General features: G+C 55.4%; 1 protein-coding gene across 2 annotated transcripts in view; it reads right to left on the bottom strand.

The window, feature by feature from the left end:
- The window catches only part of CCDC40 (coiled-coil domain containing 40), a 42,361-nt gene that overhangs the window by 8,515 nt on the left and 11,806 nt on the right, over positions 1-22,040 (bottom strand). For both annotated transcript variants that reach the window (XM_042916069.1, XM_042916070.1), the window contains exons 8-16: positions 14,815-14,972; positions 14,497-14,619; positions 11,399-11,520; positions 6,889-7,132; positions 6,627-6,809; positions 3,329-3,574; positions 2,030-2,243; positions 482-651; positions 288-379 (exon numbers count right to left, since the gene is read on the bottom strand). In XM_042916069.1, coding sequence (XP_042772003.1) covers positions 288-379; positions 482-651; positions 2,030-2,243; positions 3,329-3,574; positions 6,627-6,809; positions 6,889-7,132; positions 11,399-11,520; positions 14,497-14,619; positions 14,815-14,972 — 1,552 coding nt within the window. The remainder of the gene's footprint in view (positions 1-287; positions 380-481; positions 652-2,029; positions 2,244-3,328; positions 3,575-6,626; positions 6,810-6,888; positions 7,133-11,398; positions 11,521-14,496; positions 14,620-14,814; positions 14,973-22,040) is intronic.

Raw genomic sequence — 22,040 nt, 5'->3', positions numbered from 1 at the left:
TTCTAGTGTAGAATGTTTACAGCTGGGGGTGGATCACTCTGGCCGTCAGGCATCACAGCAATAATATAACTTTTAACGCTTGTCCGAAAGAGCCACTCGCTTTCCCCCGATGACTGGCTTGGCGAGGGCGGGCGGCCGGAACCGTGTGGCGGCACCAGGTCTTTCCTGGGACCCGCTCCCCCCCCACCCCCGGCCCAGTGTTGGCTCCAGAACCGCTCCCCAGGCAGGTGTAGTGGACGGTGGGCGCCCCTGGGCTGCAGGGGCGGTGACACCACAGTGGCACTCACTCCGCCTCCACTAGGTTGTTCAGCATGGCCGCCTTCTCCTCCTGGAGCTGGTCCAGCCTCTCCTGCATCTCGATGGTCTCCCTCTCCGAGGCCTGCGCGGGGACAGGGGCGCGGCCGGCTGTGGGTGACGCCGGGGGACGCGAGCGCCCACCCGCGCGCCCTCCCTCCGCCAGCCCGTGCCCTCGGGCCCTGACCTTCAGGGAGCCCACGAAGTCCTTCTCGGTCACCAGGTTGTCCTGCTGTAGCTCCTTGGAGCTGCACCGGCTCCTGTTTGCCAGCACGTTGATCTTCCTCAGCTCGTTTTCCAGGCCCCTTATGTGGCACTCAATCTCCCTTTGCTCCTTCTTCTCCTGATCGATCTTGTCTGCGGCAGAGGGGACGCGGGGGTAGCCATGTCCCCAGAGAAGCCCCCGCCCCCCGTCACAGCCCTGGCCGCTCCGTTTCCGAAGCCTGGCCCTTTGAGGGAACGGAAAGGACCCCTGTGTGCGGACGGCCAGCAGGTGAGGGGACGAGATGGTGGGGGGCAAGCCCCCTGCCCTGAGAGTAACCTTGGGGACGTGGCTGGTGCTCCTGGGTCTCCCGGAGAGGTTGGCTCTGCCCCCTACACCAGCCCACCCAGCTCAGGGGCAGGGGTTGGGGCAGAAAACAACCACCCTAATCTTCAACAGTGGGATTTGGACGACCCCAGGGCGGGCCAGGAAGGCAGCAGGACCCCTGGGAAGAAATGGGCCCCGGGGGGCACCTGGGGGGCTCAGTCGGTTAAGCGTCCGACTTCAGCCAGGTCATGATCTCACAGTTCATGGGTTCGAGCCCCGCGTCGGGCTCTGTGATGACAGCTCGGAGCCTGGAACCTGCTTTGGATTCTGTGTCTCCCTCTCTCTCTGCCCCTCCCACCCCCCTCAAAAATAAGTAAACGTTAAAAAAAAAATTTTTTTTAATGTTTATTTATTTTTGAGACAGAGAGAGACAGAGCATGAACAGGGGAGGGGCAGAGAGAGAGGGAGACACAGAATCGGAAGCAGGCTCCGGGCTCTGAGCCGTCAGCCCAGAGCCCAACGCGGGGCTCGAACTCACGGACCGTGAGATCGTGACCTGAGCTGAAGTCGGACGCCTAACCGACTAAGCCACCCAGGCGCCCCTAAAAAAATTTTTAAAAAAGAAAGAAAGAAATGGGCCCCGGGCCACTTAGCAGCATTTCCCGTGGGGCCGCGTGGCCGGGCTGACCTGCGTGGATCTCTGGTTGGAGACCACGTGCGACCAGGTGGGGGATCAGGGTGCCTCAGCGGGGGGCCCCGGGGAGGGGGTGGCGGCCGGGAAGGATGCCCGTCTCACCCTACTGGACACTCCAGCACATTAGAGACCCCTGGTTTTTACACCGTCTGGGAGCCCGTGGTGGGACGGGTTTTCCAGGTTCCGCCGGAGAGTAAGAAAGATTCCCCATCTCGCAGCCCCGAGTTCGGGGCACGAGGTGTCCCCCCCCCACCCCGCCCCCCAGAGGGGGACCCGCTGGGAGCTGCATCTGTGCGTTTCCAGTCACGCCGCCCAGCCTTGGGCAGGACGGTGGGCCTTCCACGGTCCTCTCTCCGGAAGCACCCTTCCATCCGAGAACTGGGCAGATCCAGTGGGCCGGCCACGGGGCTGGCGGTCAGGGCAACAGCTCACAGTTACGAGAGGTGCCGTGACCCTTGTGGTTTCGTGAAAAGTAGGCGGTGGGTCCCCCTCCCCGGACGCCGAGCGCTTACTTTCTATGCGCAGTTTCTTCTGCTCCAGGATGTGGACCTCCTTCGTGAGCGTATCCAGGGAAGCCAGCTGCTCCTCCCGCTCCCGGGTGACCTTGACCATCTCCTGCTGCAGGCGCAGCCAGGTCACCTGGGCCTGTGTCACGCTGCTGTTGTTCTCTTCGATCAGCTTGGTCAGCCGCTTGATTTCGAGCTCCAGAGGCCCCACTTCTTCTCCCTACGAGGGACGGTCACAAAAAAAGCAGATTGAGCCTCCTTGTTTCCAGAGGGGTGCTCTCCGGGTGGGCAGGGGAGGGGGCCAGGAGATCACACAGCTGGCGAGGATGACTGGGGACGTTTCCTCTGGGGCCCCGGGCTCCCGCCATATGCCCCCCTGACCCACTGTGGGAGACACGGGTCTCGGGAGGCCTTCTCTGCCACCTCACAGCCTTGTGGGGCCGAGGGCAGGGTTGGGGGAACTCCGTCACCCAAAGGGGCTTTGCAAGTTGTCTTTTTTTTTTTTAATTAAAAAAAATGTTTTTTTTTGGAGAGAGACAGAGCACGAGCAGGGGAGGGGCAGAGAAAGAGGGAGACACAGACTCGGAAGCAGCCTCCAGGCTCTGAGCTGTCAGCACAGAGCCCGACGTGGGGCTTGAACCAGTGAGATCGTGACCTGAGCCGAAGTTGGGCGCTCAACCGACCGAGCCCCCCAGGCGCCCCATCAACTTGTCTTTTACCAGCAGACTGTCACGGGTCGGGGTCTGTACTCTCTTAGGACCCGTGTGGGTTGCAGCTTTGAGAAGGCTCCCTGGTGTTTGGGGTCTCCTGTCTTACTCCCGGACCGGAAGCCCGGAGTTAGGGCCCCAGGCTGGGGATACCTGGGTGGCCGATAGCACTTCAAGCCTCAAACTCATCAGACCCCCTCACGCAGAGCAGCGGTCCGAGGGTCAGATCCCACCCACTGTCTTTGTACGACGAGAAAGAAGAAAATTGTGTGCCAGGTGAGAGTTACATGGCATTCACACTTCAGGGGCCATAAATAAGGTTTAATTGTGCACATCCATTTACTTAATCGCCTGCCTTGCCGGCCGGGACAGCAGGGGTGAGTAGCTTCGGCAGCAACCACCTGGCCTGAAATGTTCGCTGTCGGGCCCTTGGTGGAAGGAGGTCCGCGGACGGCCCCTGACTGGGGTCGTGCCCCGTGGGTATGCCATTTCACCCGTAAAAGGGGCGGGGAAGGCTCAATTCTGAACCTAAGGAGTTGCGGAGACGGCCAGGCACGGACACCGAGCAGGGGTGGCCTCTCCCGCCCCGAGGTCTTACCCCCAGCTCGGAGACCATCTGTTCCAGCTGCTTATTGAAAAAGTTGATGAGGCCCTGCTTCCTCTCGATCAGGATCGTGCGCCTGGAGATCTCGTTCTCGCTGTTGGTGATGAGGTCATTGACTTTTTTCACCTCCTTGTCTAGCTCGGCCAGAGTCTTCTGATGGGCGTCCAGCCTGCAGTTGGTGTTCGTGATGTCCAGGGTGGTCTGGGCAACGTTGCCGTCAGTTTTGGAGAGATGCGTCACCTGAATCAGCAAAAGGAAACGTGTCTGAACGTCTCTCCCCCCTGGGTGGGGGCTCCAGATGGGCTGGCCGGACTGTCATTTCCTTGAACGCCTGCCACACGGCCAGCCTTCCTTCCTGCCAGTCTTCACATATAAGCCCCCTTCCTTACCCCCAGAACCAGAAACAGGATCATACTCTACACATAGATTTGTAAGCTCCTTTTTAATTAGCTAAAGCTTGACTTCTATCGTCATGTCATTGTCTTTTAATGTTTATTTATTTTTGAGAGAGAGAGAGAGAGGGGCACAGAGCACAGTGGGGGAGGGGCAGAGAGATGGAGACAGAATCTGAAACAGGCTCCAGGCTCCGAGCTGTCAGCACAGAGCCCGACGCGGGGCTCGAACTCATGAACTGTGAGATCATGACCTGAGCCGAAGTCGGCCGCCCAACCAACGGAGCCACCCAGGCGCCCCTGTTCTCATGTCATCGGTCAGGAGCTGCAGCCCATGGCTGAGCGCCTCTGCAGGGCGTGCCCGCTGTCCTGAAGGTCTTGACCAGCTCCCCCTGCCTCTCTTGTTGGCTCTCAGGAGGATTCCCTCCATCTCTCCGGTGACGTAGAGTTTACTGTAGGGATATTTATAGCAGCAGGCGCGGCCGCTCAGGCTCCCTTTGGAAATGGGGTCTTTTCCCTGGACCGTGGCTGTGCCCACTACTCCTGCCCACGTACATCCTCAGCTCTCTCCCTGTCCCCGTCCCCTGCCGACTCCCCGTCCTCTGAGGTGCACCCTTTGACCGGCCACTGTGGGTGACTCGGCAGGACACCCAACGTTCCTCGGTGTTAAAGCCGGAGCCTGCCCAGCAGGGGCAGAACCTTCCAGCACCTCGGTCACCCAGGTCCCCGTGGAAATGCTCCCGAACCTTCCCGTCCTCTGAGCTCTGGCGAAGCCCCCGGTCTCTTCCTTTGCCGAGACCCATCTGTGGTGCCCTGGTCTTCACAGGGGCTCCCGCCTCCCACTCTGCCTCCGAGCTTGCAGCCCTATGAGATTCCAATTCCTAAGTCCCCTTCTGGTCACCAGCCGGACGAGCCAGGCTCTCTGGACTCCCCCGGCTCTGCTCCTGGACCGTTCACTCGTGTTGAGACCGCCCTGGCCTCTCCTGGGATGTCAGTACTGTTCCTGAACTAACTTGTAGACTCTTGGTTGACCCGTGCCTGTCCGCCCCCTGGGCCCCAGCTCCAGATCCCAGGGGGCTTTCTGAACAGTTTGGCAAAAACGCCCCCTTTCAGGAGCAGGACTTGGAACTCTTGGGCAATCACGATGGACAGTTGAGGGACCGAGACCCTCTACTGCCCTCCGCTGGTCATCGGTGGTAGTACTGTCCCCCCTGCATCCTCGCAGGAAGGCTGGCTTCACACACACCATGCTCCTTAGCTTCTCCAGGACAGCCTGGGGCCCCTAGTTTTGCTCCCAGCAGGTAGCCTTGCCCCCACTTCCCAGAGGAAGGATGAATGGAATGCCCCCGGCGTCAGACAGGACCTCCTGTGGACACCCAGCCGAGCCCCGTCTCCCCACTTCTTTGGTGGAACCAGGCCAGGAGCAAGCTGCCCTCCTCCCGGGTGCCCGGGAGGGTGGCGTGCCTAGGCTGCCGGCCGGGGAGACAGCAGCCCTGCCCTCCCAGAAGGACAGGTGAGCCCCACCAGCTGGGCCTCCTCCTGGCCGGTATCCACCTGACAGCAATGGCGATCAACCGATCAATGGCCGACATTTAGGGGCACGGCCTCTGGCTCCCCAGCCACCTTGCGCTCATTGTAATAAATGCTTAGATTCAATCCTCTGACACCTGCCAAGTTTCTCGTACGAGGAGAGAGTGAAGGCAGAGGCCAGGATCGCGCGGGAGCGGGACTTCATGCTCTTAGCCTCAGGCCAGGAGGGGCCCACGGTCCCCTTCATCTCCCGCCCCTCAGATGGAAGCTTCTGGTAGGGGCTGGAGAGCAAGGCAGGCTGAGTGGGTCACCTCTCCTCCTGAGACTCGAGTGAGGGCCGTGGGGCGGGCCGTCTGCCGGGATGGGCCCTAGGCCTGCTGCAGGCCAAGGGAGCCTCCGGGGGGTCCCCGGGGGGCCCACACCACGGGAAGGGTCAAAGGAGAAGCAATTTAAGTATAGAATTGCTTTTTGAAGGACACAGGGACCCGTGACCACAGCTCAGAGTAAAATAAGACCCCTGGAACAAGAGAGAGGCCTTGTCGGAGGGGGTCCCGAGGCCCCGACGGCCAAGCCTGGTGGGGAGAGGCTCTGGAGGCTCCCACCCACTGATGACACCCCCTACCCTTCGACCCGGGGTTTCCGCTGTAGCGCTCTGTCAGAAGTGTGGGACAAAACCGTCGGGCAAGCCCGTTCGGTGCTGAGTTGTTTATAGTACTTAAAACCTACACATTCGTGTGATGAGACGTCGTGCAGAAGGGAAAAAGGGAAGTTTCTAGAGAATATTTCATGGAAAATGGTATGTTGCGCGTGGCCTGGAAGTTAAATAAAACTCTGTATACACACGGTGAGATCAGCGGAGTCCTACGCTTCTTACCTGCGCACTTGTCTCTCTGCGTCACTTTTCAGTAAAACTGACGACAAGGGAATAGAACGGACTGAGAACTGACACACGGAGTCCTCCGTTGTTCAAGGTGTGTGCACGTGTGGGCACACACGAGCGTGTGTGCCTGTGCGGGCGTGCCGGCTCGTGTGCGCGTGGGGATGCTTCTACGCACGTGTGTTTGCGTGTGTCGTTGTGCGTGCACGTACTTGGTGGCGGGTGCGAGCGTGGGTGTTTGGAAAGAGTTCCAGAAGGAAGTATACCAAAACGCTAGAAGAGGTCGTCTCTGGATGGTGGGGTTATTTCCAGGCTTTTCTACCACCAAATGCTTGCTTTTAGAACTAGGACCAAGTGGAAAGTGAACGGACACGCCGAGGGCCCCTCGCTCGCCCTGCTTCCTCTGCGCGCGATCTGTTCCCTCTGAGAGCCGCCGCCCCGCCCGCCAGCCCAGGCGCCCGTCCCGCACGGCCGCGGGCGAGCGGTGGCGTACCAGGTTGGTCTTCTCCTTCTGGAGCTTCAGGATGAGCTTGTGGAAGCACTTGGTCATCTTGTTGGAGGTGATGTGTTCCTGCAGCTTCTCCGCGACGGAGGCATCTGTCCTCCTCTTCTCCTCCAGCTCGTTCTGGATGGTCTGGTGGACGGTCTGCAGTTCGCCCGTGGCCGTCGCGTACTCCTGGAAAGAAAGCCGCAGGGGTGGCGCGGTTGGGGAGGCCGTGGGGACCGGCCCTGCGGGGTGGGGAATGCGGTCCTACCCCGTGGGCCTTGCCCAGCGCGGCCTCGGTGTCCTGCAGCACCAGCTGGTAGGTGTTGAACTCGTTCTGTAGGGTTTGCTGCTTGGCCAGGCACTGCGTGGTCAGCCTCTGCATCAGGCTGGCCTCCGTCTCCGTGCGGTTCAGGACGCCGGCCAGCTTCTCATTCTTCTCCTCCTCCTTCACGATGGATTTCTTGTAGGCCTCGATCTCACCGTCGATGGACACGATCTGGTGCTGGCACTCGCTGCCGGGACCGAGAGAGCAAAGCTGGGGCATCAGAGGGGCCCAAGCGTGTGGTGGTGCCCGCTCACGGGGGGCTCCCCCGATGGGGAGGGACGAATGGGAAACCAACCGCAAATAGCAGCCAGTGTCGACTACTGCTCCCTGATGCATTCACAGAGCCCCTGCCCACTTTTGAGTTTAAGGCTAAGACTCTTCTGAGATAGTGAGTACAGGGGAAGGGAGGGAGGGGTTGGCGTTGTCCGGGGGCCTCGTCCACCTGCCCTCGCGAGGCCCGAGAGCCATCCTGGAAAGGGGGTGCACGGCTCCAGAGTCACACACGTGAGCACTGGAGCTCAGGTCACCGGACTGGCTCGCCCCACGGCCACAGTGCGAGGCGTGGCTGGGAGGCCACTGGTGGGCCTCGCTCCGAACTCTTCTGTTTCCCCCCCCCAACACTGGCCGTGGAAATACCCGCAATTAACGTCCATTCACAAACACAGGTGCCGGGAAACAGAAGCGGAATTTTCGTTTGCGTGCGAGACATTTTCCCCCCCTTTGTTCTGAGACGTCCACTGACGGCATCTTGTCCCTTGAATAAGTTCTTATTCAAAAAATCGGAAAGTACTTTCTCCTTGAACCGGAGTAACGCCCTCCGTGTCTTTTCTTCACATCTGTCCCCAGGCCTCCAATTCTCTTCCCCAAGCAACCAGCTATTTCTTACATGTTTTTCCAGATCTATTCATACTTATATAGGATTATGTTTGTCTGTGTCTAAGAAACAAACAGTAGCCTGGTAGATCCCGTTCTGTCTTAATTTTCTTGTGTCTTAGAGATATTAAATACCAGTGCACATGGAAATCCCTCAGTCTTCTCAGTGACCAGATGGAATTCTAAATGATGACGGGGCCCTAATTTAAGAATCCTCACTGATACACAATTAGGCTCTTTCCAGTTTTCTGGCCTTTCCCCCCCCCCCCCCCCTAATTTCAACAGTGTAGCAATACACATCTGTACACATTTTAAAAAAATACCGGGGAGAGATGGCATGTTTATTCGGCAGAAAATCCGATATCGTTAAGGTGTCGGTTCTCCCCGAACAGATCCGTAGACTCAGTGCAATTCCAATTCCAATCCCAGGAAGTGTATTTTTTTCCCAGAAATCGACAAACTAATTTTAAACTTGATATGGCAATCCACAAGACCTCGAATTGCCAAAATAATTTGTAAAAGAAGAACGAGGATTCCCACTATCTGATTTTAAGACTTTCTATAATAAAGCTGTAGTCACCAAGACAATGTGGTGTCGGTGAAGGGACAGAGTAGACTGAATGAAACAGAACCAGGAGTCCACAAATCGAGACGACACCACACACACACACACACACACACACACACACAGTTGATTTGTGACTGAGATGACACACTATTTCAAAGGGGAGAGAGCCGTCTTTTCAGCAGTGGTGCTGGGACCGCTGGAGACAGACGTGCAAACAGACCGAGCTTGGGTCTCATGCCACGACAGGCATTGACTTGGAATCAGTCATGTGCCACACAGAAGAGCTGAGCAGAAGACAGGAGGAGGGAATCCTCATGACCCTGGGTCAGGCAAAGATTTCTTCGAGGGGACGTAAAAAGCATGAGCTCTGAAAACAAATTAACTAATTGGGCTTCATCAAAATTTATGCTCTTCCAAAGCCATGGCCGGGAGAAGGAGCAGGTGAGCCACAGACAGGAAGAAAATACTTCCAAAGCACACACCCGAGAGAGGACTCGTGTCTAGATTATGCGAAGAACCCTCAGAAGTCAAGAACAAGATAATCCGCTCAACTGAAAAATAAGCAAAAGACATTTCACCAGAGAAGGCGTGTGGGTGGCAAGTAAGTCATCAGAGACACGCAAACGTAAACCTGGTAATGGCTACGATCAAAATGACGACACCGAGCGTTGGTGAGAATGGGGGGCGCGGGTAACCGGGACTCTCACCCACCTGCCGGAGGGAATGCACGATGGAAGAAACCAAACCGGAAAACACACGGGCAGTTTGTAACAAAGTCGAATTCGCACTGGCCAGCGATCCCGTGCCTGGGTATTCACGCGGCAGAGACGGAAATATGCGTCCACACCCAGACGTGCACCGACTGTCACGGTAGCTTTTCCCACGGTGTCCCCAAACTGGAAACAACGGGGCAGTCCACCGGGGGGGGGGAGCCGGGGAACACAGTGGCGTGCTGTGTGGAGGAAGCCAGATGACAAAATGTGCACACTGTGGGGTTCCATTTATGGGACATCTTGGGAAGGACAGGGCCGCAGGGGACAGAAGGCAGGTCAGTGTCCGCTGGGGGCGGAAGGTACAGAGAAGATGCTGACTCGGGGGGGGGCGGGGGTATGGGGGCACTGGCCTCGGTCCGTTTGCCGAAAAACTCGCAAAGCTGTGCGCTGAAGAGGGAGAACCCTTCCGCATAAGAAGCGTGTACATAAATTAGCCTCTGCAAACCCGGCTTAAAACGGAAAACCTACTCATTTTCTTTTTTAGGAAGTAGCAGCCTTACAAATGCCTATTACATCTGACAATAAAAGCAGACGTCCAGTTTAAAAAGGCACAGTCACAAACTGCGTGACAGACGTCTGAACACGTGGTAAGTCACAGGCACGGGAGAAGAGATGCCCGGGCGTGCCCAAAATGCTAATAAATTGTCGTGGTCACCAGAGGGAAAAAGACGGCGCTCTTGGAAACCTTTTTCTGTGGTTTTCAAATTTCCTATGATGTGATCACTGATCCTTGATAACCGATCGCTTTGATAACTTCCTAGACGAACAGATACCGACAGAAAATACTGGGGTACAGACACTGGTGGAGGTTACTGCACGGCCCCGGCGTCGGGCGCCATCCATCAAGGTTCCCAGGGAAGCTGCTTGGGGGTCTGGAGGCACCCTAGCTACATCCCAGCATCCCCAGGGCGAGGGGCTCTGTGCCAGGTCACCCTTCCATGTCCCATCGGGAAGTTAGACAAGGCTGCCGGCAGGGCACCAGGGGATGGGGTGTGGCCCCGCCCCCCCCACCCCCGGGGACTGTAAATTCTTGGGTGTCCCCGCCCCCCTGAGCTTAAACACAGTACGGTCTGTGGTTTCTGCTTGTTTTGAGATGTTTCCTTTGAATACGTGACTTTCAGTGTTTACTAGAGTCCCAATCATGATTGTTCACCCGCGGCTGGGACCCACTTTTGACGTGACTTTGTCACCGACATGGCAAAGATTCGATGGCTGGTCGTGGTCTAGAGAGTGTCAGGGTGGTGGGGACCTGTCTGGTCTAGAGGTTACATGTGGGCCTCACCCGGGGCTGCCGGGTCCAGATCAATGGGGTGTTCGGCCAGCCTCGGGAGAGCTGGTCATCCGGCCTCCCTTAGTGTGAGGGAGGGGCGGGACCCAGGGTGCCGTTAGAGCGGTCCCAAGAGGCCTCGCCATGCCCCTTTGTCGGGGACACATTTTTCTTTCTCTCTCTTTTTTTAAAAAAAAATTTTTTTTAACGTTTATTTATTTTTGAGACAGAGAGAGACAGAGCATGAACGGGGGAGGGTCAGAGAGAGAGGGAGACACAGAATCTGAAATAGGCTCCAGGCTCCGAGCTGTCAGCACAGAGCCCGACACGGGGCTCGAACTCATGGACCGCGAGATCGTGATCCGAGCCAAAGTTGGACGCTTAACCGACTGAGCCACCCAGGCGCCCCATTTTTCCTTCTTTAAGCAGGCTCCACACTCCACACCCAGCGCAGAGCCCCCCACGGGGCCTGAACTCACGACCCCTGAGATCAAGACCTGAGCTGAGATCAAGGCTCAGACCCCTGACTGACTGAGCCACCAGGCGCCCCTCCGGGGACGCGTTTTTAGTGGATGCTCTCTGTCGTTGCTCTGTGGCCCCGGTTATCCTTGGCAGTGATGGGGTGCTGCTTGCCGGACCCCAGGCCCGAGGGAGGCCCACTGGGGCCACCGTGGCAGTGCCCACGTCAGGCTCACACAGCGCTGCCTTCCACCACACCCTCCTCTTCTGGCAAATCTGGGTGATGACAAAGCCCCCTCCAGGGTCTGTGGGCCCACGCCAGCCCAAGCTGAGCGTGGGGCCCGTCACACACGAAAAGCACCGTGAGATTGCTTTGCTCTGGATCCCACGTCTGACCCTGCCTCCTGACCCTGTCCAAGGCCAGCAGGCGAAGGGCGCACCCGCCTGTGGCCCCGAGCCCCGAGCCCCGGCCCCCTGCAGGGCGGCCAGCGGCCCTCCCAGGGGTGCGCGTACCTGAGCGCCTCCCGGATGGTCCTGTGCGCCTCGTCCCGGTGCTTCATGCCCACCAGGCAGGCGGCCCACTGCTGCACGATGTGCCTTTTCTCCACGTGGATGGCGTCTATCTCCGTGCAGGCCTGCGGGGGACAGTCAGGGTGACGCGGACGTTGGCCGAACCTCGTTATGCCGGAGGCCCCACGGGAGTGTGCAAGGGCCCCAAAGGCCGGAACCGCCTCCTTTCCCGTATGTGACTCGTGCTTTTCCTATCGCGCACCAGTGAAAGGACGAACGTGAACATAAATACGGCTCTAAAGACGCATTGAGCACCCACCCGAGCCCTGACCCAGGGCCGCGAGGTGCTCAGAGCCAGGGGATCGAGGAGGGGGAGAAGGCGGGTGGAGGGCAGTGACTGACGCCTGCCCCGTCGAGAATGCGGATGTGGGGGGGGGGGGGGGTCGCTGGTTCTCACGATGACTCCGGTCCACAGACGGAGACTCGGGGCCCGACAGCCCTTCCCGTAAGAGCCCGCACCATGGAGAACGACCTGGCGGCTGGTTGGGGGCGTCCATCAGGCCCCGATGTGTCTGTGTGCATGTGTGCACGTGTGTGTGTGTGTGTGTTCACGCGGGTGTGGGTGTGTGCGGTCACGTTCTCTACGTTTTGTAACCCGGAACTAAAAATCAGCATGCTGTGCACGGGCTTTCGTGTCAGCAGGTATTTGGTTGTCGGACAGGCTTCCGCTGCACGGACATATGGTGACTCTTGAACCCGATGCCCGCCCTCCCTGCCCCCGCCCCCGCCATTCATTTTGCTTGTGGAGTTTTTAAATCTACACAATTTCTACTTGCGTGCGTCTTCAGCACTTTCCTTGGAGCGAAGCCCCGGTGATATTTTGGGAGGGGGTAGGGGAGTTTTAGGGCTGGGGCGGGGGTAGGGGAGCATCTTTCCCCATGCGTGTTACAATGCTGTCCTTGAATAAAGATCTTTTTAAAAAAAAAAAAGTTTGATGTTTATTTATTTTTGAGAGAGAGAGACAGAGCAGGGGAGGGGCAGAGAGAGGGAGACGCAGGATCGGAAGCAGGCTCCAGGCTCCGAGCCCTCAGCACAGAGCCTGACGCGGGGCTCGAACTCACGACCCACGAGATCACGACCTGAGCTGAAGTCAGACGCTCAACTGACTGAGCCACCCAGGCGCCCTGAATGGAGATCTTGATAAAGACCCACGTGTGTTTTCACTGCCAGCCTGGGAGGAACACTCCCCTCCTCGCTGGTTCATCCTGGTGAGCCTGGCAGAACTCCCTGTCGGGTCCTTTCCATCACTGGTCCCTCATCCGTTCATTCACGAATGTCTGTGATGCACCTGCTGTGGGCCACATGCTGTTCCAGGGGCAGGAAGGCAGGATACACAGAACTCGGGGCGGCCCTGCCTGGCTGGGGCTATACACCCAGAAGAGAGGGGCCGAAGGCACCAAAATTCATGAGAGGAAGTCACAGCATCGTGTATATATGTCCACAATCACCACATGGTGGAATCAGGCACAGGGCATTTCTTACTGATTTTCAAGATCTGGGGGCGCCTGGGTGGCTCAGTCGGTTGAGCGTCCGACTTCGGCTCAGGTCGTGATCTCACGGTTCGTGGGTTCGAGCCCCACGTCGGTCTCTGTGCTGACAGCTCGGAGCTTGGAGCCTGCTTCGGATTCTGTGTCTCCCTCTCTCTCTGACCCACCCCCATTTATGCTCTGTCTCTGTCTCTCTTTCAAAAATAAATAAATGTTAAAAAAAAAAAAAAAAAGAAAAACCCTCTCTTTCTGCCCCAGACTTATTCGTAGGTGAAAGCCTGTGTCTCCCGGGCGTGGCTTCCGCCTTTCCGTGAGGCTGGTGCCCGAGGTCCACAGACGCTATGGTGGGTGTGCCCTGCCCTCCCCACCTGCTCCGTTAGTGTCCGTGCTTAGAAAGGCCGCCCCAACTCAGGATCTAAAAGACATTTTTCTTTTATTTTTTTCCAGTGCATTTCCCCCCATTTACATTCCTGATCCCATCTGGAATTTACTTCAGTGTCTGGTATGAGGAAAAGATTTAATTGTTCCCCAAATGATTAACCAAATGTCCCTACCCCGTTGTCCCTGATTCGCTTGTTCTCTACTGATTTATAATCTACTCAAGTTTTACACAAATGTTTGCTTACTTCTGGGCTCTCTCGTAGGCTACCATGGCCTGCTTGTCTCTCCTCATCCCCAGGAACACAGTATTTTACCCTCCAGGGCTCTATAACTGGTGATATGTGGTAGGACAACGCGAGGGTGACCGGCCCCAGAAGCCCTCAGTTCAGGGCAGACGGATTACTGGTCCCCCTTCCTGAATCTCCCTTCCCAAACGATTCCCGCCTAGTCCTGAGTTTATTCTTCAGATAAACCTAAGAACCTCTCTGCTAACTATACAACTGCTTTTTTTTCCCTTCCCCCCCTGAGATTCTGATCAGAACACATTCTAGATTCACAGGCTAGGGAGCACCGACCGCTTTCCCTTACGGGCCCAGGTATGTCTGTCCACTTGTTCAAGCCCTTTTTTTTCCCTCCAGTAAAGTGGTTTGTTTCCTTTCTGTTGTTCTTGCACACATGAGTGCAGATGGTGATTCACGGATTAAAAAAAAAAAAAAAAAAAAAAAAGACACGGGTACCTGGGTGGCTCATTCGGTTGAACATCTGACTTTGGCTCAGGTCATGATCTCACAGTCTGTGAGTTCGAGCCCCGCGTCAGGCTCTGTGCTGACGGCTCGGAGCCTGGAGCCCGTTTCGGATTCTGTGTCTCCCTCTCTCTCTGCCCCTCCCCCGCTCATGCTCTGTCTCTCATTCCCAAAAATGAATAAATGTTAAAAAAATTAAAAAAAAAAAAGACACAGCAACGTTGGTTCCTAGTGTTGGCTTCTGAATGTGGTGCCCCACCGAGTCCCTCCCTCCCTCCCGCCACGGGTCAGCAGGATGCTGGGACGCTTAGGGAGACACAGGGCTGGGCAGGGAGCCTGCGGGCTAAGCGGGCACCGGCCCCGGGCGGGCACCGTGCGGTGGGCGCTAAGTGGGTGCTTCCACAGCTGAGCGCTGGGGTGACGTTCCTACCTCGCTCACTGCTTTCCTGAGAGCCCGGGTGTCCTCGGCCTGGGCGCAACTCTGAGCCTCCAACAGGGCGATTTGTTCTTCCAGCTGGTTGGCTTTGGTGGTGAGCTGGTCCACGTGAAGGTCCTGGGCAACGACAGGCACCTCAGAGAGAATTCTCCAGAAGCCCCCGACCCAAGTCAGTGACTCCCTGCACCACCACCCCCCCCTCACTTCCGGCCGGCCACAGCCTCCCAGGGCCACGGCATTCACGCAAGAGGCAGAGCTAAGGGCCTTTTGGAAAATCAAAGGTTTGGCCGCTGCATCGAGTGTGCAAAACACCTGCTGCTTCTTCTCCAACTCGGCCCGCGTCCGCTCCACTTCTGACTTCTTCACCACCCGCTTCATCACGCGGATGTCGTCACGCACGTCCTGGTCTATGTTCTGCAGGTAGAAGAGGTGCAGAGCCAGGCCCTCCAGCTCGGCCTGCAGAGCCGCCACTGCGGGAGGAAGAGGGGGAGGGCTGCTTGGGCACCGCGCACGCGCCGTCTGGGCCCGCAGCCCCGGAAGGGCCCGCGGTTGTGAACCGAGCCTGGGAACCTGCCTCTAAACCACGGAGACCTTCGGGGCGCCTGGGGGGCTCCGTCGGTCGAGCGTCCGACTTCGGCTCAGGTCACGATCTCGAGGTTCGTGAGTTCGAGCCCCGCGTCGGGCTCCGTGCTGACGGCTCGGAGCCTGTGTCTCCCTCTCTCTCTGCCCCTCCCCTGCTCACGCTCTGTCTCCTTCTATCTCTCAAAAATAAATAAACGTTAAAACAGAACAAAAAACAAAGACCCAGACTTACAGTCCAGTTGGAGAGACAAAACCACATGTGATCTGTAACCACGAATCACAACAAGCCGCCCGCTGCCCACCAAGTATTAGAGGCCCTCCCTGCGTCTAAGGATCTGCTGATAGCGTGTCAGGCTGTGAGGCCTCGTGTGAATTTTACAGAGTTTTGTTTTGTCTTGTTTTTTACTGCTTAGAGGTTGCCAGTCTTAGGTAGAGCCCTACACCCCAGGAGGAAGCCGGCCTAAGTGGGGCTCAGCTCTGAGGGAGCCCCCGGACTGCGGTGGCTATGTTGGGGCCGCAGGCCGGAGCACCAAGGCTGTCCTCCACGGCCAGGCCCGGCCAGGCCGCACTTGCCACTCCCAAACCCCGAGGAATGGACTACTTTTAACTAAACTCACAGGAGCCTGATTTCTAAAGCCAGAACACCAGCTCATTTAGGCAGCTAACCCTCGATCAGCCCTAGTCTGCCCACTTGGATAGAACGTTCCGTTCTAAGGGGTGGATCCACGCCCAGGACTGATTTATAGATCCCACGGTGGCTGGGTGAGTAGCGACTTAGGGCAGGTGTCCTTCAAGGGTGTAGCTTAACCTTGAAAGACATTCTTTTGCATCCAAGAGGACTGTAAAAATTCCAGCACTGGGGGATTCTCTGGCTCCTGTGTGGGTAGGGATGACGGGGGGCGGGAGTGGGGGTGGGGGAGGAAGCAGAAACAGACGGAGGAGGTGTTGCAGAAGTGGGGTCACCAGGGCAGGCCGGGGCAGGGGGAGACTGCGCTTGGAGAGATGTCTTTACAGAGATCATTGACATACAAAGAGGTCATACGAGTGGCCCTAACCCCTGATGGCTGGTGTCCTTATGGGGAGCAGAGATCAGGACACAGGTGCACAGAGGAACGACCAGGGGAGGACACGGGGAGAAGGAGGTGGCCACAAGCCTGGAGAGAGTCCTCGGGAGGACCCAGCGCTGCCCACACCCAGATCGCCGACTTCCGGCCTCCGTGGCACTGGGTTACAGCCGCCCGAGCTGACCGATTCACCCTCGCCTGAAACATGAGAGAGCATGTGCGGAACCTTCCTTAAGAGCACGAGTCCAACCGTGCTTTCCTTCTTAGCTGCCCGAGTAACTACAAGCCAGTATTTCCAATCCCCATTTAAATGTGCGTTCTCGTGACATCGGTGGAGTTGAACCGAGTTTCACCGTCTTCATGGCCAGGTCTGTCCCTTCTCCAATTTGCCTGCTCATGTCCCCGGCCACACTGCTACTGGGATGTTGGTCGGCTTCTAAGAACTCTAGATGCATTAAAGGCCGGGTGGGCAGAACTTGAAAATGGCTCCCCTGGCCTTTGCCCTCGGGTGCGGCTCTTGCGATCGCATTGCGTTACCTGTCGAAAGGGAAATGACCGGGTGGGCCAGGCCTAAGCAGGCGAGCCCTTCAAAAGCAGCGAGTTGTGTCCAACTGGTGGCCAAAGAGGAAGTCGGGGTGGGGGTGGGGGAGGTTGGCAGGATGAACGGGACCCAACGAGAGGGGAATTCTCCAAAGCTGGCTCACAGAGGAAAGGGGCCACATGGCGAGGGATGTGGGCGGCCTCCAGGAGCCGAAAGCCATCCCTGCTCACAACCGGCGAGCAGCACCCCTCAGTCCTACGGCTGCAAGGAGCTGCATTCTGCCAACGACACGAATGAGCCTGGAGTCGGATTTTCCCGGGTCTTCCCACCTGCACCGGGCCTCGGCCTCGTGGTGGCCAAGCAGGGGGCCCGGCCAGCCGCGCCAGACCTCTGAGCTCCGGCAGCGTGCGCGCACGAATCCACGGGCTGGTTTTAAGCCCCGAAGTTGGTGAGAAGCTGTTTCTCAGCAGCGGGAAACTAACACCGAAGACGTGGATGTTGTCGCAGGTGCTCGAACGCGGTTCCTCCCCATTTTGTGCTTGTCTTTCAACTCTGTCAACCCCTCTTGGTAAGTTTTAAGTTTCCGTGTGAGCAAAAGTGCTGAGCTCCTCCCCTCCGGCCTCAGCGCCTCACGTCACGCTTGCGGAGGCCTGCCTCACCCCGAGACAGTGTTTAAAAACGATCCCACATATTCTTCTAATGCTTCTGTGATGTTCTTAAATATTTACCGCAGCTGACCTTGCTTTTTGTATGGGGTGAAATAGGCACCTGGGTATTTATTTTCAGAGGACCGAGTAATCAAAACATACGCTAGGGGCTTAAAAACGCAATCTGTGCGTTTCTGTAATTTGCGGTAAATTAGCTAAATTCCCAGGCGCGTTCCCTGCCATTCTGCTCCGCACCATCGATCTGTGTGCCCGTGTTTCCTTCCGCGCCGTTCCGTGTTTACGGCCGTAGATTGATAGCGAGTGTCGATACCTGATGGGACAATTTTCCTTCATTATCTTTCCTTGTCAAAACGTTCTTGGGTATTCTTGCGCGTTGAGTCTCCCAAGTAAACTTTAAAATCAGTTCGTGGAGAATGGAGAGCTTTTTATGTCTTGATATGGAATAACCTCCAGCATAAATTGATACGAGAAGAAAGCAAGAGACAGAGCGGTGGGTATAACGTGTGCATACTTTCTTTAAAAATGTTATTTATTTATTTTTGAGAGAGAGAGAGAGAGAAACAGAGATCATGACCTGAGCCGAAGTCAAACGCTCAACTGACTTGAGCCACCCAGGTGCCCCGCACATACTTACTAAAAAAAAAAAAAAAAAAAAAAAAAAAGATACCCTTGTAACTCACTTTGCTTTTAAACCCCAAAACAGCCTTAGAAAAACATACAAGGACCAGTGACGCCGGGTGCCCCCGTGGAGGGGGAGGGGGGAGGCTGCAGGACTTCGTGTCCCAGAGCCCTTGGATTTTGAGTTATTACTTCTTGAAAATAATCAAGGGTCACAGAAGTGACCCTCCTATATTGTGTGGCCTTCCTTCCAATGGCATGGGAGAGCTTTGTTTATGGAAATCTGTTTTACGTCCTTCAGTGAAATTTTACTGGTTTTCTCTGGATAGGCTCACTCACTCCTTGTTAGATTTATTCTAAGTATTTTATGGTTGTTACAACCATTGTGGATAAGATTTAAAAAAAAAATTAGTTGTTGACGGGATATTACGGGTATAGGAGAAAATGCTAGATCGGGCATTCAGCTAGTTTATGGATTTCTTACTGTTTCTATCACTGTGTGTGTGTGTGTGTGTGTGTTTTAATCAACAATCCGGAATCTTCTGGATAAACAATCATATGATTGGTAGAGAATGAGAATTTCCCATCCCAAATCCATATCTCATTTGTTTTGCCTGCTGGAGCCTCTGAGGCAAGGGCCATGGGGCGCTGGCGGCTTCCAGCTCCTTCCTGACGGGAGCTGTAACTTCCCTGGTGTTGCCACTCAGTGCGGTTTTCTTGTTCGCTGTTGAAAATAGGTACAAAGGACTTTCCTTCTACCCTAGTTTAGGATGGCCGATGGGTTTGAACAAGCGCCCGTTCTGTACCCACCCAGAAGATTTTTCTTTCCCCTCTCCTTTATCTCACTAGTATAATGCATTAGGTTAGTAGATTTCTTCATTTCAAATGAAACGAATTCCTTCTGAGTTCCAGAAGGAAGCCCTTCCTGACTACGAGATATTTTTCTTTTAATTTGTGGCCGGATGCAATTTGCCACCATTGTACTTAGGTTTTCATACCTCAAAGGTGAGACTGCTTGGTCCTTTTCTGTGTTTGTGGCTATAACGTTTGCAGTGGGGGTTATTCTGAGCTTTGTAAAGCGAGCCTGGGAAGATTCCCACATTTCCCACCCTCTGGAGGGCTGGACAACATGGGAGGGTGTCCGTTCCTTTCGGGTTAGTAGGACTTTTCCATAACGTCTTTGACGACAAACTGGTGCTTTTAGGGAAAATAGGTGTTGGATAACGTTTTCAGTTTCTTCGATGATGAGCTCAGTACGGTGTGTGGGCTTCTTGAAATAAAAAACAATGATGCCGGGGCGCCTGGGTGGCGCAGTCGGTTAAGCGTCCGACTTCAGCCAGGTCACGATCTCGCGGTCCGTGAGTTCGAGCCCCGCGTCAGGCTCTGGGCTGATGGCTCGGAGCCTGGAGCCTGTTTCCGATTCTGTGTCTCCCTCTCTCTCTGCCCCTCCCCCGTTCATGCTCTGTCTCTCTCTGTCCCAAAAATAAACAAAAAACGTTGAAAAAAAATTAAAAAAAAAAAAAAAAACAAAAACAATGATGCCTCTGAATTGTCCTCATTCTCAGTGTCGCTAATTGTGTCACACCCTTTCTGTTTGTTGAGCGTGTCAGAAGTTTATTCAATCAGTTGGTCATTTCAAAAACCAAGTATTTTGGGGGCACCTGGGTGGCTCAGTAGGTTGAGCATCTGACTTCAGCTCAGGTCATGATCTCGCAGTTTGTGAGTTCAAGCCCTGCGTCGGGCTCTGTGCTGGCGGCTCGGAGCCTGGAGCCTGCTTCCGATTCTGTGTCTCCCTCTCTCTGCTCTTCCCCTGCTCGTGCTCTGTCTCTCTCTGTCTCTCAAAAATGAATGTTAAAAAAAAAACAAACCCAACTAAGTATTTTTATCTATCAGACCAGCTCTTTTTTTAAACCAGCTTCTGCCATTTTATTTTGTTAACTTCCCCTTCCTACTTCTTTTGGTTAATTTGCCCTTTTTAAGCCTTTGGAAGTAGAATGTTTTAAATTCGGTGTTGTTGGGGCGCCTGGGTGGCTCAGTCGGTTAAGCAGCTGACTTCAGCTCAGGTCACCATCTCACGGTCCGTGGGTTCGAGCCCCGCGTCGGGCTCTGGGCTGATGGCTCAGAGCCTGGAGCCTGCTTCCGATTCTGTGTCTCCCTCTCTCTCTGCCCCTCCCCCGTTCATGCTCTGTCTCTCTCTGTCTCAAAAATAAATAAAACGTTAAAAAATAAATAAATAAAATTAAATTCGGTGTTGTTAACGAAAAGCTAAATGAAACGATGCAAGGTCACGGGTTTTATCCAAGGGCTTCCCCCTACAGCCACAAGTGTGATTCGTGGGTTCTTTGCCATCCGTGACCCAAGTAGTCTGTGGTCTCTTGACGTGAGAGTGTGGACAGGACTCTTCTGGTCCCCTTCCCTTCCCTTCTGAGCATTGCTACCTTGTCGTTTACATTTGACATCTGTGATTCTCAGCCCTGACTGCACGTCAGAATCACCCGGAAGCCTTTAAAAAAAAGACAAAAAAAAAAAAAAAAAGACAAGAAACAAAAGGTCCTGGCCCTTCGTGGAACTAACTACCGCATCGGAGCTGTGGGCTGGGCTGGGTCCCGGTGGCTCTGAGTCCCCTGGGCTCCTGCAAGGGGCAGAGGGTCCTCCCCGCCTGCCGGAGCCTGCTTTTGTCCTGCCCGTAAGCCGATAGCATTTTTTCCTTTGCCTTCGCAATTTAAAAATGTCACCAGCTGTGTCCAGGCACGTTTATTTTTTCCTCCAGCTGTCCGGCCCTCTGTGAGTCTTCATATTTGAAGACACAGCTTTCCGGAACTCACGCAGATATTCTCCCCTGACGTTGTCGGTTAATGCCCCTGATCTCCTGGAATTTCTGTCTGATGGACGTTGACCGTCCCAGATCTAACAGCCGTGGCTTTTATTTCCTTCTCAAAACGTCCATCACTTTGCTTGGGGTTTTTGCTCTGAATTCGGGGAAGAATTCCTCAAACTGGCCTCTTAGTTTACAAGTTCGGTTTTTAGCGGTATTGACTTGTCTGTTTAGAGACTTTTATTTTGTTTTGGTTTTGGATGATGGTTATATTTTTTATTTCCAAGTAGCCTTTTCCCTCATCCTTTTTGCTCTTGCTTTACTGATGTGACAACCTCTAAGATCTCGGGCGGAGTACCCACTGGAACGTGCTCAGTCCTCTTCCATTTTTGTTGTTGACCCTGTGCCTGGGACGGGTCTGCCCCATCGGCAGGGCCAGGACCACCACCCGAATCCCCTCGTGTTCCGGAAGGAGAAACCGTAACGTTTCTGGAATCCATACCTGGTTGGACAGCTTCCCTTCCTGTGTCCGGTGACCTCCAGGAAGGACATGAAGTCCAAGAGATTACTGTATCTCTCCGGAAGCCTGTCCACACCCTGAGCCTCCCCTGAGGGGTCCTGGCGTGGAGGGGGTGGGGGGCCCTACATTCTACCCCACCTGGAGGGTGCGACTCTTTATTGTTACCGCATGAATTTCGCCTTCTTCTCTTTTTGGTATTTTCTGTTAATTTGGTGGTGATCAGGGAGGGTGCTTGATAAATGAGCATTTACCCCGACTCTGTCAATCCAGAAACTTCTGCGTTTCTCAGGGTCTAAAACATTCCCCATTGCAATGATCACAGAGTTGATGAAGAAACTTGGAAACATGAAAAAGCCCCAGGCTGAACTAATCACAGCAGAGCGAGCGAGCGAGCGGCCGTTCAGGGAGGCCGACGACCTGGCTCTGAGCAGGGTGGGGGCGGGGTGGGGGCTGTTTTACTAGGAAAAGCCCTATTGCCTCATCTGGTCCAAAGCCTCCCTGGGTTCTGCCCTGTCCCCTGGGCCATGGGCCCCGGCTTGTTCAAGCCCCTGGGCTCCAGACTGGGCCTCACCCATTCCTTCCCACTTATTTAAAGCCTGCCAAGCCCCGAGGACCCACGTGCCTCTTCAGCTTTGACCCTGTCCCCTTTCGCTGTTTGCTGCTTCACCTCATGAGGGGCCTTTGAAGACGCAGATGACTTCCCTCCCTAAAAAGCCTGGGAAGCCCCCTA

The sequence above is a fragment of the Panthera leo genome, chromosome E1 (assembly GCF_018350215.1).
Source record: "Panthera leo isolate Ple1 chromosome E1, P.leo_Ple1_pat1.1, whole genome shotgun sequence".
Lineage (NCBI taxonomy): Eukaryota > Metazoa > Chordata > Mammalia > Carnivora > Felidae > Panthera > Panthera leo.
The sequence above is the reverse complement of the archived record's forward strand: the minus strand, read 5'-3'. Positions and strand labels throughout refer to the sequence as shown.